A 16,692-nucleotide genomic window follows, 5' to 3' on the forward strand; every position below is an offset into this window, starting at 1 on the left:
ACACACACACACACACACACACACACACACACACACACACACACACACACACACAAATACCAGCCTGCATAGTTCCTTGTGGAACCATGAAAGCTACTCAGAAGGAGGAAATTTTCTAGTTAGGTCCAGATTATCTTTCTATTTCCTGCAATCAAAGTGTATGATATCTTTATTTACAGGATCTTACCATCTAGTTAATTATGGTGAGCAGGCAAGGGCATTGGCAATAGCCTATGTTGTGTTGGAGGCATCTGGGGCTTTTGGCTAGTAACTTGAAGTGAGATAATCCATGCCTGGCATTGAGATTTTCATTTATTGGCATACTTTTGTTTTCTGGGACCAACCATGAAGTTTTCATCCCCTGGGAAGAGAATTCACTATCAGAGTATTTAAAACCTTAGGGAGAACATAATTTTGAATTTTTGCATCCTAAAATGGGTTGATAATTTCAACCAAATCTCTGCAACACATACTATCTCCTCATATTAGTAATTAATTATGGTGGCACAAGATTGAGTTCTCGTTTTTGCTTCAGTTTTGAGATGCTTAGGAATACTCTTTGTCCAATGACAAACAAAATGTACATAACTCAATATTATATGCCATAATCTTCATCTAAATGTTTAGTCTATTAACTTGCTCTATGATTTAGTAGATACCTTCTGCTTTATAGGTTACCGTCTTATTCCAGAAACTGAGAGGTAATTTGGATTTCTGAGACAGGAAAGAGGTTGGGTCAATGATTTCTAAGTAGGTGTTTCCAGATTTCTTTATTTTCTGCACCCTTTCTATTCTGCAAGTAGAATTCTATGGCCTCATTTGTACCGTGCGGGCTGAGGTGTGGTGGGTATCCACTCCTGCCTCTAAGTGCTGTTCCTTTTTGCAGTGCAGGATACAAAACAAGGGCACATGTTTGTTTTACATCAACTTTATTTAATACCAGCTCTATGCTGAAAAGATTGCTTGTGCTTATATTAAGCAATCCTTCACTTAAGCACTACCTATATTTGGGCTAATCCCAGGCTGGAAAAGCAGAACATTCAATTTATGCTAAATATAGCAGTTTTTTTTTTAAAGTGTATATTTAACAGTAGCTTGTTATTTGTTTGATTGTTCATTTTTTGTTTGATTTTTTATTATTAATTTTTATTTTATGTTATATTATTATTTTTATATTATTCTGTATTGTATTATATTATATTATATATTATTATAAATTTATGAATTTATATTTATAAATAATAGATTGTGTAATATATATTTTAATTTTTATATTATATATTATATTATTTTTATATTAATCACAGGTTATTTACTTTGTATCCCAGCTGTAGCCTCCTCCCTCATTCCCTCCCAATGTCACCCTCCCTCCCTCATCTCCTCCCTGCCCCTTTCCAAGTCCATTGCTAGGGGAGGTCCTCCTCCCCTTCCATCTGACCCTAGGTTATCAGGTATCTTCAGGACTGGCTGCCATGTCCTCCTCTGTGGCCTAGCAGGACTGTTCCTCCCTTGCGGGGTGGAGGGAGGTAAAGGAGCCAGTCATTGAGTTCATGTCAGAAATAGTTCCTGTTCCCCTTACTAGGGAAAACCAATTGGTTACTGAGCTACCATGGGCTACATGGTAGCTACTCCCCCAAGCAGGGGTTCTAGAACCATACATGGTTCTTGGTTGGAGAAACAGTCTCATAGAGGGTACCTGTGCCCTTATGTATTTTGTCCTTGTAGAGCTCCTGTCCTCTCCCAGTCATATTAACTCCCCTTTTTATTGTATGATTCCCTGCACTTTGCTGAAGGTTTGGTTATGAGTCTCCGCATCTACTTTGATACACTGCTAGGTAGAGTCTTTCAGAGGCCCTCTGTGGTAGGCTTCTATCCTGTTACTTGTTTTCTCCTACTTCCCATGTCCATCCCATTTGTCTTTCTAAGTGAGGATTGATCAACTTACCCCGGAACCTTCTTCTTGTTTAGCTTCTTTAGGTGTACAGATTTTAGTATGTTTATCCTATCTTATAGGTCTAGCATCCATTTATAAGTGAGTATATACCGTGTGTGTCTTTCTGCTCCTGGGATAGATTATTCATTTTTTTGACAGGGTCTTTTTATGTAGCTCTGGCTGTCCAGGAACTCAGTAGACCAGGTTGACCTCAAACTCACAGAGAGCTGCTTGCCTCTGCCTCCCAAGTGCTGGTATTAAAAGGTGTACACCACTACATGCCTGACTTAACACTGACCCTTTAACTAGTACATGGTTACAGACAACAAGCTATGGAAGCCAAACTGTTTGAGACCAAAAAATTGGTCTCACTCCCAATTTTTGACTTTTTTTTCAGCACTTGGGGTAGGGAAGTGGTGTCAAAATCCAGGACCTTCATACATTCTAACCAAATGCTCAACCACAGAACCACACCATCCATCTTCAACATCCCTAATGCTTATAAAATACCAAGTCATTGGAGCTCTACTTCATTTGGGAAAAAAATAGTCTCAAGAGTCCAAACCTATTCAAAGGCCAGGCCTTGGAGCAGCATAGAGCAGCATTTTACATGGTGCTCATCTGTGACGAGTCAGTGCCCTCTCTCAGGACACTGGATGGCAGAAAGGAGGGAAGTCCCAGGCCTCAGTTTAGCTGTGGACACTTCATCCTGTCCTGTGCCGTTGGCAAAGGAGGCTATGACAAGTTTCCCTTCTGCTTTCCGCTTTCTCTCCCCACCCCCTTGAAGGACTGGGTCTCCCTGTATATACTCACATGTGACTCTTGCTTCAGCCACTAGAGTGTTGGGATTACAGACACCATGATGTTTTAGCTAGGCTTTATTTTATTTTTCATGTTTTTACAGAACAAGTGAAAATTTGTTACCTAAAACTCTTTGTCTCATTCCTCCCCTCATTTTTTTTTAGAAGATAGGGTCTCTAAAAGATAGCCTAGGTTAGCCTTGGACTCCTGATCCTTCTGCTTCCTTATTCCAAGTGCTAGGATTATAGTGTACATCAGGCTTTTTCTCTTTCCTTTCTGCAAAGGCACTTTGTTCTCTTCTTTTCTTTGTTTTTTTTTTTTTTTTTTTTTTTTTTAAATTCTTCAGAGCATCTCTTCCTGCCAAATACAAAGCAAAATTCTGGCTTGACCTCATGGAAGTGTATGAAAGCTCACATTATACGATGAAAAGCAGCTTGGAGTACCTGGCACTTCCTCGGTGACATAGGGATGGACCCAGCCTTAGCTCTTGTCCTTCCCTGTTGGGCCTCTGGGTTCCTTGGTTTGGGGTATGCAGCAGAAGTTGACAGCTATTAAGCAAGGAGAAGGCTATTGGCCCCTATTCAAGACCTCAGCATCAGTAACACCACACTGCAGCCAGCCAAGCTAAGTAGGTGCATTTGTGAGAAGAAAGATTGTGCTTTGTGGAAAATTTCTCCAGAATTTCTGTTCCAAGCCTTAGACTCTTTGGATGACTTAGTGAAGGCGGTTTGGGAAATGGACTGTACATGCAGCAAACAGGGTTCTGGGTAAATGGAGACATTTGTTTCCAAAAGTGTATCAGAGGGGAAGCTAAGCTCTTCAGAGCTTGTGTTCATTAAAGATGTGAAGTGGGGTGGGAAGAAGAAAAAAAAGGCCAGTGAGTTCTCTTGTGAGATAGTTATTTGTTCTTATGAATTGAACACTTTGAAAAGTTTCAAAAAGAACCTGGGAGAATGCATTTGCTTTGATCTAACATGTAGAGTGTCCCCTTCCACAAATGCCCTTGAATGTAGAAATGTTATTGAAAATCTGTTTGAAAGTACATAAAAATATGTGTAAATAAGCCCTAATTAGTTATTTCAATTAATTATTGTCTGTCTACTTTGCAGCTCTTATTTTCCTCCATAATGTTGCTTTTCAGAGTCCACTTTTGGCACTCCTGAAAAAAATGTTTAACAGTCATTTTCAAGAAAGCACACTTTACTCTGTTGAAAACCTCACAATGATGAATTAAAATCCCAGATTGTGCCTGTTTGTGGAGCATTGCTTCAGATGCTTTTGGTCCATGACCTACAATATGATAGCAAAGGAAATCTCACTGTCAATCAACAGAGCAGGGTCTCCTTCTTGAAAAAGATGATAGGTGCTGTTTGAAGACAATGAGTCTATCAGGTCAGTAGCCTCTCATCTTCCTCCGGACCACCCTGTGCTCTTTCAAAGGCAAGTGCATTGGATTCAGTGTTAAAAAGCTTTAATTCTTTCTCAGTTGACTAGGAGGCTTCCCAGAAGTATTGAGAATGCTCTGGGTATAGCTGGTGGTAGAGCTCTTACAGAGCATGCATGAGTCCTCCATTCCATCCATAGTATGGGGAGTAAACACTTGTAGACTGAGCTCAGGGTTGTTTTCCATAGCTGATGTTTAGAAATTGACTGAGAAACGAAACTGTTGGTCTGGGAAGGCGTATGACAGATCATGATTTTTCTCAGAGCAGTCTGCATGTCTTCTAACGGGCATTTAGAGCTTGGAGGGACCTTAGAGGTCTCTGAGAAACCAGGAGACTAGTCCCTGCCTCTACCCCTCAGAGCTGCTGGTGAGGAATAGGGGAAGATGCTCGTGAGAAATAAGCATTTCTGGTCCCTACTCCATCTCACAGAAGCAGAATTGTTTTGGGGAGGCCTCTACTTTTGCCACAAACCACTAGAAAACTTGGGTGCACACTGAATTTGACTGTCTACCAATCTTAGCTATCCTGTTTATTTTATAATGAGGAAGCTAGCTGAGAGATTGGATCAGGTTCACAGCATGGGACAAGAGGAACCCAAGCTTCCTGACTGTGGATTAGCACTTCTTTGTACACCACACCAGAGTAGTCTCAGGCATGCAGACAGGTCCAAAACAGCCTAAGAACTGAGTGGACAGCATGTTTCCACATAAAGTAGTGAAGACACTCAAGGAACAGAGGAAAGAGTTACATAGTGCCGTCCATGTGTAAACTAAAACCCCAAAGAGCCTTAGCTGTGGACTCCTGTCCCTCCTCCTCCCCATCTGTAAGCCCAGAAACCTGTGCAAAGCTCTGAGAATGTTCAGCTTGTCTCAGTGGCACATGTAGTCAAACACCCACTTAGGACCTGTGTGCTATATGCTTTCTTATCCATATTTCTATATGCTTATTTGTATTTTAAAATGTTGCCTATATACGTTATAGAACATTACATCATATTAAAGTCATTAAATTATAGAACGGTAAGCCCATTAGAATCATTAGTACCAGAAGACGCTTACTGCTATTTATTATACACCAAACAATCAAAAAACCAAACTTACCTAATTAATTTTCTTATGGTGAGAATTTGGCTATGGTGATGTATCTTATGATGAGAACTTGGCTATAGTGATGATCCTGACTGAATGTCTGCACGACCACAGTCACCTCTGATCCATTAGGAGGGACTGAGTTCTGTTCTTTTTACTGCTCTGAAGGCAGTGGGACCTGGGAGAATGGTCCGTGATAAATGAGGCAGACAAAATTCTCTTGCAGTAGCCAACTTTATTCAGAGCATCAGACTGTTTATGCTCTGGGAGTTAAGAGGAGTCACATGAGTTAAAGTATACAATCACAAGGGCAAACCACACGTGGCTGACAAACAGCACATGACAGAAACATGGTTTTCCACAGAGGCATATAAACAAATAACAATAGCCAGTTGTAGTGTAATTGAAGTAAACTCACTCCTATCTGCTACCCCTGGGAGGAACATAAAAATACATTCCAAGAACAATTCCATGTTCTTGAAGAAACTGAAGTCTTGGTCTCTTGGAGTTTTCTCACAGGCACTCGGAATTCTCCCGACACAACTTCATTCTTGGATCATGCTCTGACACTATTCTATGTCATTTCTGTGTTAACTCTGTTTGATTATCCATTAATTATCAGAAATAGTAATGTCCTCAGGGCTTGGATGTGTCCGGTCCCTCTTGAGTCTGTCTGCTGCTCACAGTAAACACTTTTAGCGTATAGGCTTTAGAATGGGCAACATGTTGTAGGAATGGAATGAAAGCAGGCTGTTTGAAGAGGCAGGCAACCAGGTTCAGAGAATTTTGAGATAACTAATTTCTGTTTTTTATATATATGAGTGTATGTATTGTGTGTGCCAGAGGGCTCCTAGTTTATCATGCTTCGACACAAACATTTATTGGTTGTCTACCATGTGTTAAACTCTGTGTTAAGGGTTGAGGATAAAAAAAGTATATCTGAGAAGTTTATGGTCTGCCTGGCTGGAGAGGCCCATAAAAAGGAACCACAGTTCAAGAAGGCACGTGTAAGTACCAAGTGAGTCACAGTCTGTGAGTGCAGCAAGCAGCATCCCAGCACTTACCACCCGGGATAGTGACAACATCTTCTCCCTCAAACAGAAGCTCCCATGGTCCTTCTTGTCTGCACATTGTTTCTCGTTCCTCAGCTAGCCTCAAAAGCAGGCTCATAATAATTTTGTTGCTACCCAATAGTTAAGAAAGTTAAGAAATTTTAAGAATCATGGGAATAGCTAGTTATTGGAGTGTACCCCTAACATATGTATTTGATATAGTCCCCTCTGTTTTTAAGAACAAGAGGATATAATTCTCCATGCAGAGGATGTACTGTGAAATGGAGTGGTTATAATGCCATTTTATCTGTGATAGAGACTGTTAGGTGGTGTGGTATTTTCACAGTTTATGTGTGTCTTTGTAGGTAGGCAGTTCGTATTAATAAGTAAATGTTTTTTGAGCCTCTTGTAATGGAAATGGGTTATAACAGTAATTACCACATCATTAATCGTTGTTACCATCATCACCATCATCATTGTCATCATCATTAAGAGTAATTAGATACTTACATCAGATCTCTTTAATTTATGTATTTCTGGTACCCAATCATGAGGAATGCCACAAGGAAGAAGCTCTATAGTGAAAGCTGTTAAAAAGACAGGTCAGAATAGTGATGCTATTTGAATAGTGTTCATCAATTTTGCTGGCGCTTCCAGGAACAGGATGTTTGTGACAGGGTTTCCGTAAGTATCAGTAGAAGGTAGTTCCGCTTGAGTAAGAAAGCACAGCCTCTTTGGGACAGGGCCACGGTTGTTGCCAGGTCCCCAGATAGTCCCTGAATAGTGCTCACAGAATCATGAGACTTCCGGGATAAGAAACGGGCATGAAGAGTCACCCACCAGCTGCCAGTAGTCTTGATAGTGGGCATGAATTGTTGAGGCAGCAAGCACTGATGTGTCTGCTGTGAGTGAGGGTGCACTGAGCACCTGCCTACCTGGGTATTATGTGTAGTGTTCTTGGATTAAACAGGACGAGCATACAAAGGAAAGCTGTAAAGGTGAGATGGGGCCAGCCAAATGCCAAACTCTTTACGCTGATTTTTTTCAAGAAATGCCATGTGTCCGATTTGGGTGATCATTTCATCACTAGGCAGGCTTACAACCAAATCTAAACTCTACCTTTTCTTTGCTGAGTGATCTCACACAACATATTTAACAATGAAAAACCTTCCTCTTTCCATCCCTAACTTCTTTCCTTTTCTTGATATTTTTGTTTTGGTTTAGTTTTGATTTTCTTTTTGTGGAAAAGGTATCATGTCATCCAAGCTAGCCTGGAATTTGATATAGAGCCAAAATGACCTTTAACTTCTGATCCTCTTTCCTTTGTCTTTGAAATGCCCCAGATGCAAGTGCCAGCATATCACAGTTTTATGTAGTGCTGAGGGTTGACCTCAGGGCTTCTCTTATGCTATGCAAGTACTCCACCAAGAGCTATATCCCAAGCTCTTTTGTTTCTTTGAGACAGGGGCTTGCTAAGTTGCCCAACTCTGGAATTTTTAAATTGCCCAACTCAAGATCTTTGCTTCAGGTTCTGGTACTAGTAGACCACTATGCCTGGCTCTATTTTTTCATCAGTAAAAAATGATCTCTTCTCAGAAATGTTGTGTAAGCCAAACAAACCTGTATCAAAGCTCCCAGCCATGTATGTAGTATAAATTAGTTTCTGAGAAAGACAGTGAGGAAATAAAGGTAGAGTTGACGAGAAACTGATCTCTGGTAGCTATGTACAGAAGAAATAGAATCAGAGGAGGCCAGAGACAAGAGTCTAGTTAGGTAACACAGTGTCTGCCCCTTGGGAGGTGAGTAGGTTGAGACTCAGGCTAGGAAGGAGGGGACACATTGGTTTATGTGTTCTCTGCAGCTTCTCTTCATTGAAGTTAAGGGCTGTGTAGCCTGTTCTGTGTTGTTCAAAGTCCAGCAGCAATCATAGTCTATCTTTTGCCTTGAACAGGGTGCCAGCGATCTATTGGCCTGTCTAATGGCAAGGCCAAGGTGTGCAATTACAGTGGGTGGTACTACTGCAGCAGCTGCCACGTGGACGACAGCTTTCTCATCCCAGCACGAATAGTTCACAACTGGGACACTTCCAAATACAAGGTACGTGCCAACCTTGGATGCACTTAATAGTAGCAGGTGTTCATATATGGTCGGGTGGCTTATAAAGCTAACTATAAACTGATTGAGACAAACTAGCTTGTAAAATCAAACAAACAAAAAGAAAAAAACAAAGCTGGGCACATGGCGCACACTTGTAATCGCAGCACTCAGGGAGGCAGAGGCAGGTGGATCTCTGTGAGTTTGAGGCCAGCCTGGTCTACAAAGCAAGTCTAAGACAGCCAAGGCTACACAGAGAAACCCTGTCTCAAAAAAACAAAACAAAACAAAACCAAAACCAAAACAAAACAAAACAAAAAATCAAACAAACCAGGGTCTCACTTTGTAGCATAGTCTGGCCCCAAAATTGCAATCCCTCTTGTCTCTAACTCCCAAGGGTTGGGCTGATACATACATCCCAGTTGTGCCACTAGACTTCATCTAATGCTTTTTACAGATCTCACTCTTTAAGAGCTTTTTGATTATGATTCTTATTAATTTCTTAATTTTATATATGTATATCTTTTGATCTATCTGTCTGTGTAAGATAGGAAAGTTTTTACCTCCAGGCCTTGATAATTGACTATAGGCGCTAAGAGGATTGTACACAGAGTGGGGATACTGACTTTTTATAAGCATGCCTATGATCTCTGGAGAAGGCATGTGTGGCCCAAAGTGTTTCTTGTGCTCAAATAGCACTCTGGTTCAGGTGGAGGCCAGTCTTGAAGCACTCTCAGCCTGGAACTAGAATATTATGAGAAGCTATCTAACGAGAAGGGACGGTGCAGTTAGTCATCCTCAGGCATATATGAGATTCCTGTTTGTTAAAGAATGGAAACTAATGAGAAATGTTGGGATAGGCTAAGAGCTTTGCACAGTAATGACTAGCACGCAAGGAAGACACCCAAGGAGTATGATAGCACATTTGTTGGTTGTAAAAATGCAAGTCTGCAGGGGAGGAGGAACATGACATGTTGGGTCATCCCAACATAAGAGTGTAGAGAGCAGAGGGCAGCAAAGGGTGTCTGGAGACCAGGAATGATGAGCAGTGAGGTAGAAGGAGCCCAGGCTGCCTGACAAGCCATGTGAAGAAAGTGTTTCCAGATGAACTGTGACAGATGCTGATAGGTCAACTAAGATGCGCCCTGAGAACGGACCATTGGCTTTAGTCATGTGGAGGTAATTAGTGACCCTAATGAGAGCAGTCTGAATGGAAAGGCAGGAACAGAGGCTTGACTGGAGTGGGCTCAACACAGAATAGGAAGAAAGAAAGAAATGACAAGAATAGGAGACATTTTGCTCAAAAGGGAAGAAGACAGGTAGGGGAGTAACTCAGAGAAGCAGGGTCAAGTTAGGCTTGACTTTTGTTTTAATAGAAAAAAAAATAACAGCGTGTATTTTTTTTTTTTTTTATACTGATGTGAACTCCCCAGGAGAGAGGAGAGAGGCTGGAATAATGAAGCCAAGAGAGCAAGAATGGCCTCCTATAGACAGCAGGGGAGTTGGCCAGTACTTGAACCTTGGAATGAGAGGCGAGGAGCCTGAGAGCATGGGATGTATTTGAAGCTCATGGAAGCTCTTTCATTTGCACCAGTGGGCTTGATCAGGTTCTTTGGTCAATATGTCTCATGTACAGGGATTAAATTTCCATGTGGGTTACTCTGGAAGCTTTCTCCTGCTAATAGGTTAAGTCAGATGATCAGGAAATAGTTCTATCACCTCACCTGAGGCTTCTCTCTAGCCACATAGTCCTCACTGTCCTTCCACAAGGAGCCATCTTGTTCCTCTGACAACCACAGCTCCTCTTTCCCCATCATGGTTTTAACCAACTCTAGTGGATTGATGTTAATTAGACATCTGTCCAAAGCTTACCTCAACACCTTCTAGAGTGCTTGGTTAGTGAAAGACAAATTCCTTGAACTTTCCCAAGTCTCAGTTTTCTAATATATAAAATGAGTCTAGCCTCCCTAGGTTCAAGTCTTGACTTTGTCCCTTACTGATGTGTGTGTGACCTGGTTATTTGGTTACTCAGTTATTTAGACTCTCAAGTGTTTTAGTTTTCTTGTTTGTAAGATGAGGATGCTGTTACCTTAAAGGAGTCACTACTGGTTGAGTGGCTAAAACACAGAAAGAAACTAGAATGGTGCCAGCGCACAGTTCCTGCCAAATAAGTGTGTGCTTTTGGTCACTCACACATTTATAGTTGAGAGTTGTATGTAGCTTATTGAAGAAAAACAAAATAGTTAGTGATTTGCGCTCTCTCGGGGATTCCATCCTCTGATTTGAGGACTAAGCAGGCATGGCTGCCTAATAACTGAGAGTGAAGCCTATTCCATGGGCACCTCAGACTCGGCACACTCACCAAATGCATACTACCTGCAATTACAGATGTTAATATTCACAGTCATATGTAGACATTCATGTGAATGGTCCCACAGTCTCCACTGCCAGACATATGAGACATCCTAGAATATTCCCTTTACCACAGGTGTCCTGGCCACACAAGAACCAAGACTTAATTTTCACTTGAGGTCATGCTCTCAGCCATACCACACACATAGCTTTAGCAGCAGTCACACAGCAGAACTGAGGTCAGCAGCCTTCAAATGGTGGTTCTTTCCCTCCAATATACTTCTCTTGTCCTAATGTTCCCTCAATGAATTTTGGTCCATGTCTTACTATTTCATCTTACAATAGAGATAATAATAGCACGTATGCCACAAGGCCACAGGGTTCTTGAATGGGTCACAGAAGGACCTAGCGCAGTATCCAGTGTATTGTAAGTGCTCAGTTTGGGACGGACCTCATCATACTTGTCTCCAGAGTAAACACAGTTCCCTTCATGAGTTCTAGTTCCTGCCCACCTCTCTGGCTCCTTCGTCCACACCCATCCCCACTAGTTTCTTCATTAAAATCACACCAATTCTTTCTAATCCCTATCCTGCCAGCCTGTTTCACACCTCTTGGCTTTCTCATGGGTCTCACCTTAGCCCAGCAAATCCTGAAACCTGACTTTGAACTGTATTTCCTCCCCTAATTCCTTCCTTCCTCTCTAGACAGTTATCATGGCCTCCTTCTGCATCTTGTACTTGACACTCCCAATATAGGCTATAAATACACTATTCATGTGTGTATGAGATAAAAACATATTTACGGAGGCAGGCTGGTTGAATTCACTTTAGACTAATGTGCTTGGAGCAGAGCTTTGACAGCTAACACCGAGCAAGTGAGTGAGGTAGTCCTGGCCCTGTGTTCTGCCGAGAGCTGAGGCTGCTGACACCTGCCAGGAGAATGCATATCAGTCAGTGGTGCAGAAGCAAAAAGGAGGCCCTGACAGCAAATGGCTAAGACAGGCATGGTTCCTGAAAGCATGACTCTGTTCACAGTGAGCTTTGAAGACTACAGAAGCCACCAGTCTAGCTGGTACAGAAGCTGGTACTGAACATGTTGCGGTGGTCCTTAAATAACTAGACTTGATTTGAGGGAATAGGTAGCTAATTGAAGATATGTATTAGGTACACTCACTTCATTCATGATGCACATGAGGAGTCAGATCTCTGCTTCCCACATTCTCAGTGGACCAGGGACAATTTTACTGCAGGAACACAGCCAGCTGATTTTATCAAGATCATCTGTCACTGGCATTGAGGAACTATATTCCATTTAGTCCAGCGTCTGCCTGTTTTTGCTCAGATACCAGGAATTAGCTTAATGCTCCTAATTGTGAGGATCAATTTAGACCTATCAGTTTCTAAACCCAGACATCATTCTGTTAGATCTGCCTACTTCCTTAATAGCAAGTACGTGACTGCCTGACTACCCGTTGAAAAAAAAATGGCTTTGTAGAACAGAATGAAATTGTCATCCTAAGCATTTCCTGGCTGCCCTCTGGAGTATTAATAATCATGATTACTTTCAAAAGTAGGATTGCATTCATTCCTGGTGTCTGTGCTACAGATTGAACTGGGCTCCATGGTTGAGAAGGAGTTAACCCTACTCTTAAATTCTGTAGCTATTTTCTGATGAAATTCTCTTTGAAGGTAACTTCCCTGCTCTGTATTCAAACCAATCAGGCAGGATTCAAAACACTAACTTTCTTACCTTTTCACCATAGTTGTACTTTAAAAAAATGTTTTGTGTGTCCTAGCCTGAATATTCACATTCCATTTAGCCAGGGGTTTTCCATGTTACACAAGCCTATCTCTCCATCTTGAGAGGTATTCAAGACAAGTCCTATTGCCTCTAGCTGCCTTTCCTCTTTCTTCATTATTGCCTCTAAATGTGTAATGAACTTAGAAATAAAACCAAACTGTTAAATTGTATCTGAAATAAAAGTGTGTGGCTGAAAGGGAATGTAGTTCCTGCCCTTATGAATCCTTTTATTTTAGTGGAGGAGTCAAAACATTAAACGAATAAATTTATAAGTACAAAAATGACTTTGGATATGAAATACTTATGCCTGTTCATCATTGTTTTAGACTTAAACTCAGATATGAGCCTACATGCAAGTGCTGCCTAATTGTATTATAGTCTGATTCTGTTTGCAGCCTACCTGCCTTCTGACAGGAAAGAAAGATGGAGGAGGAACAGGGAGCACTTCTTTTATAGAGCAGTGAGCAGATAAGTTATGACAGAGTAATTAAAAACTGAAGGAACTGTGACTGCAGACTGCTGAGCACAGAGCAGGGTATCCATAGTTCTGAGTCCTGGCTCCACTCTGTCATGACATGACCATAAATAAGTCATTTGGGGGTCTCTGGGCTTGATTAAACACAGAAAATGGGTTAATTTGTTGTTTTTCAAAGTGGATTTTGTGAAATACTGACACGTTTGACACTTGTTAGTAGGGCTCTGTTGGAAGGCCACCAGCAGGCCATCCTGATGAGCATCAGAAAGAGTTTACAGCTTGTAAAGAGGACAGTGGAGTTAGAGAAGGATGTTCTGTTTCCAGTTGATGAGTGAGGCATAGACTAGCCTTTCTCCCATTCTTCTGCTCACAGCAGAGCTGGAACCACACAAAACTGCCCTGTCTGTACTCAAGTAGACTTGAGAAGTAGATGGGTTGAGCAGGTGATCCTTCTTCTTCCTCTTCTCTTTCTATTCCTACACATACACACACACACACACACACACACACACACACACACACACACACACCCATTCCTCATCTTCCTTGTCATTACCACTGAGCTACATTCTTAACCCAACCCAACTAGGTTTTCTCTACTACCAAGTGTCTCAGAGTTTGAATATGAGAACATGTTTCATTTTGAATCACCAAGAAAGTGCTATGCAGCCCCTTTATATTCCTAACACCGAGAAAATCTTCTCTATGGGACTTGTAATCCTGGGAACGTAGATTGAGAAAAAAAATCAACTAGATTATGTTTTCCTTTCCTTGTCATGCTAAGATCATGTCCTCATGTGTTTTCTTTGGCCTTTTCTTCCTTTAATAAAAACAGGGGGGGCTGGAGAGATGGCTCAGTAGTTAAGAGCACTGGCTGCTCTTTCAGAGGTCCTGAATTCAATTCCCAGCAACCACATGGTGGCTCACAACCATCTATGATGAGATCTGGTGCCCTCTTTTGATCTATATGAAATAAATAAATAAATAAATAAATAAATAATCTTAAAAAGCAAGCAAACAAACAAAACAAAACAAGGTCCTTAGCGCCACTGTGTCATTTTCTCTGGTTGACTATTTCTTTTTTCTATTACTCCTTTACTCAGAGCAGTTTTGTGGGTGAACGTGCTACAACAGTCCTCCCAAGTCCTCTCTAGGATTATGTAAACCTGAGAAACACCCAACAGTTCTGTAACTAAGAGGTAGTTGTTACCATTGTGACAAAGCACACGCTTTGTTCAAATCTGAGCACTTACACTTAGTGTTCAGATTGCATGTGCTTAGTTGTAAATGCATGCGCACAGTCACAGATGTGGTTATCATTAGTTTCTAACTAATTTCAGCGTGATTGTGCTGTCTTCCCTAATTCTCCTTACTGTGAAGAGGAAGTCATGTTTCTATTTGGGCTTCTATCCTCATAAGTCATGCAGACTGCAGGGCTGTAAAGACAGAGTCAGTTCACACACCAAAACACAAGCACAATTATGATGCTGAGTTCCTCTGGCATAAACTATTCTGCTTGTTTATTACATGGGCAATGAGGCCAATGAAGCTCTAATCCCAGTGCTCCAGGCCAGTCTAGGCTAGTACATAGCATATAGCATATTCTCCAGAACCATCAGCGGAAGGAGAGAATCCAGTCCTGAAAGTTATCCTATGACCTTCACAGGTGAAACGTGACATGAAGATGTTGCCCCCACGTCACCAATCATGCACATCCACACAGTCAAAGAACAATAAATAAAATAAAATAGCACTCTGGCATTTTTGTTTTTCATAATTTGGTTTGCAAGAAGGACAGTAGCTCAGCTATTTATTGGAACATACATGGTGTTACCACGTGACTTGTGCCATCTTTAGATTAGCAGGAAGGAAACTTTCAACCCAAGAGTACCGTTGACTTCTTAGGTTAGTTAACAAGAGTATAGCTTCTTCCTTAGGCTAATATTCATTTAAAAGCTTTCTTTTTGGGAAAGTGATTTTTAATGTTAGTGGAGTGTGTGTATTAAATCATGTTATCATCAGAGGGAGGGGACTTTTGAGAACTCAGGGAATCAGAAGGGGATTGTAAAGCTCAGCCTTGCAAAACTAGCATTTATTTCATGCCAAATTGCAAGTTTTTCTAAAAACTACCTCACTAGTGTTTGTGAATGGAGTGGAATCAAAGGAATCTGGTCTTTGAAGACAGACCATGAGTTCAGCCTTGTTGCCACAAATGGCTGTAGCAACCAGGGATGTCCACTCACCCAGGCAGCCTCGGCAATGACGTGCTCTGTGGGAGGAAGGCTCGTTAATAAGTTGGGACGTTACTGAAGCCAGCTCTGTTTTTCTTTTCTTTTGTTTTAGTTTATGAATGCTGCTGTCAGTAGCTGCTGTCCTATTAGTGCCCTGCTTTTACTGTCTCTGTAAAAGACTTTTTTTTCCCTTTTGCTTTTGGGCTTAAGTAGCACCTGAAGAGAGAAGCCTTTTAAGGCCTGGGAGACTGGCCAGTGCCCTTTGTCCTTCTGTTCACCTACTAAAAGGTAGCATTGTTAACCTAATTCAGCAGGGCCCTGACTCAGTATAAACACTGTTCTGTACACCCAGGAAGACTAATTGAATTGTACAATACATCATTTTTAAGCAACAGTTTCAAGTGGATTGTACTTCACTTTCCTGAACACCATCAGGCTTTTTTCCTCATCGAAATATTTAAGTGCAGCAGATAGTTAAACACAGTAAATACAACACATAACCCAGTTTTGTGTTTCTATGTGGAGCTGAAGCTGGGAGGGGCTTGAGGACAGGGCCATGGCTGCTTTATTCTTCACAGAAGGCTGGATGGCTCTGCTGTTTGGCTGCTGTGACGTCTTTGCGTCACAGATGGGAGTGAGGCTACTGTACTCTCGTACCTTCTTGTTTATGGTCTGGTAAAGCAGCTAAAGGTCTTAGCCAATTCTGGGAGCTGCTTTGTAACCTGGATTTTCAGTCTTTTAAGCTCCTTTGACTTTGTCTCTCTCTGCATGACATCATAAGGTCAATCCACACAACAGCTGTCTCAGAAATGATTGCTTATAAATACACAGACACACAGAAACATACACACATATACCACATATACACACATCTCATACCACACATCCACATATCCACACCTATGCACACACTCTCACACCAACATACACACCAACACAAATACTCAAACACCACATACACACCACACATATACACAAACATTCACACACACATACGCATGCATACTTTAAGAAATGATGTACTTTTGTAACCCTTTAAGAAGTGTAAACTTAGATGTGTCTTCCAGTTTAAGATGGTGCTGCTGAACTTTGTGCATAATAGCCTTACATCTAATAATCTGCTGAAGGACTTTGTGATTTTTTTTTTGTCAGTCTATTGTTCCCTCCTCATACTTTCCCTCTCCACTCTGTCCATCAAATTGACTTCACTTGTAATCCCAGCCCTAGAGCCAGTGTGGCTTGCTCCAGCAGGCCCACCTGGCTCCTTGTCCCTTCCCCAAAAGCCTGCCTGTAAGACACCCCCCCTCCCCTCATGGCTCTAGTATGGCAGGCTGCATGTGGTTTATGTTTTGAGTCGATTTTTTCTACTATATAGCCCCTTGAGGGTGGGGCTTGTCCTCTCTTTCTTAATTAATAAGCTT

At 41.5% G+C, this 16,692-nt stretch overlaps 1 protein-coding gene across 1 annotated transcript in view; it reads left to right on the plus strand.

Annotated features, from left to right (window-relative positions):
- Plekhm3 (pleckstrin homology domain containing M3) overlaps window positions 1-16,692 on the plus strand; it is a 163,638-nt gene that overhangs the window by 54,872 nt on the left and 92,074 nt on the right. Inside the window, exon 4 of the mRNA XM_055616780.1 lies at window positions 8,271-8,416. Coding sequence (XP_055472755.1) covers window positions 8,271-8,416 — 146 coding nt within the window. The remainder of the gene's footprint in view (window positions 1-8,270; window positions 8,417-16,692) is intronic.

Source organism: Psammomys obesus, unplaced genomic scaffold (assembly GCF_907164565.1).
Source record: "Psammomys obesus unplaced genomic scaffold, mPsaObe1.curated_primary_1811, whole genome shotgun sequence".
In the NCBI taxonomy this organism is placed as follows: Eukaryota; Metazoa; Chordata; class Mammalia; order Rodentia; family Muridae; genus Psammomys; species Psammomys obesus.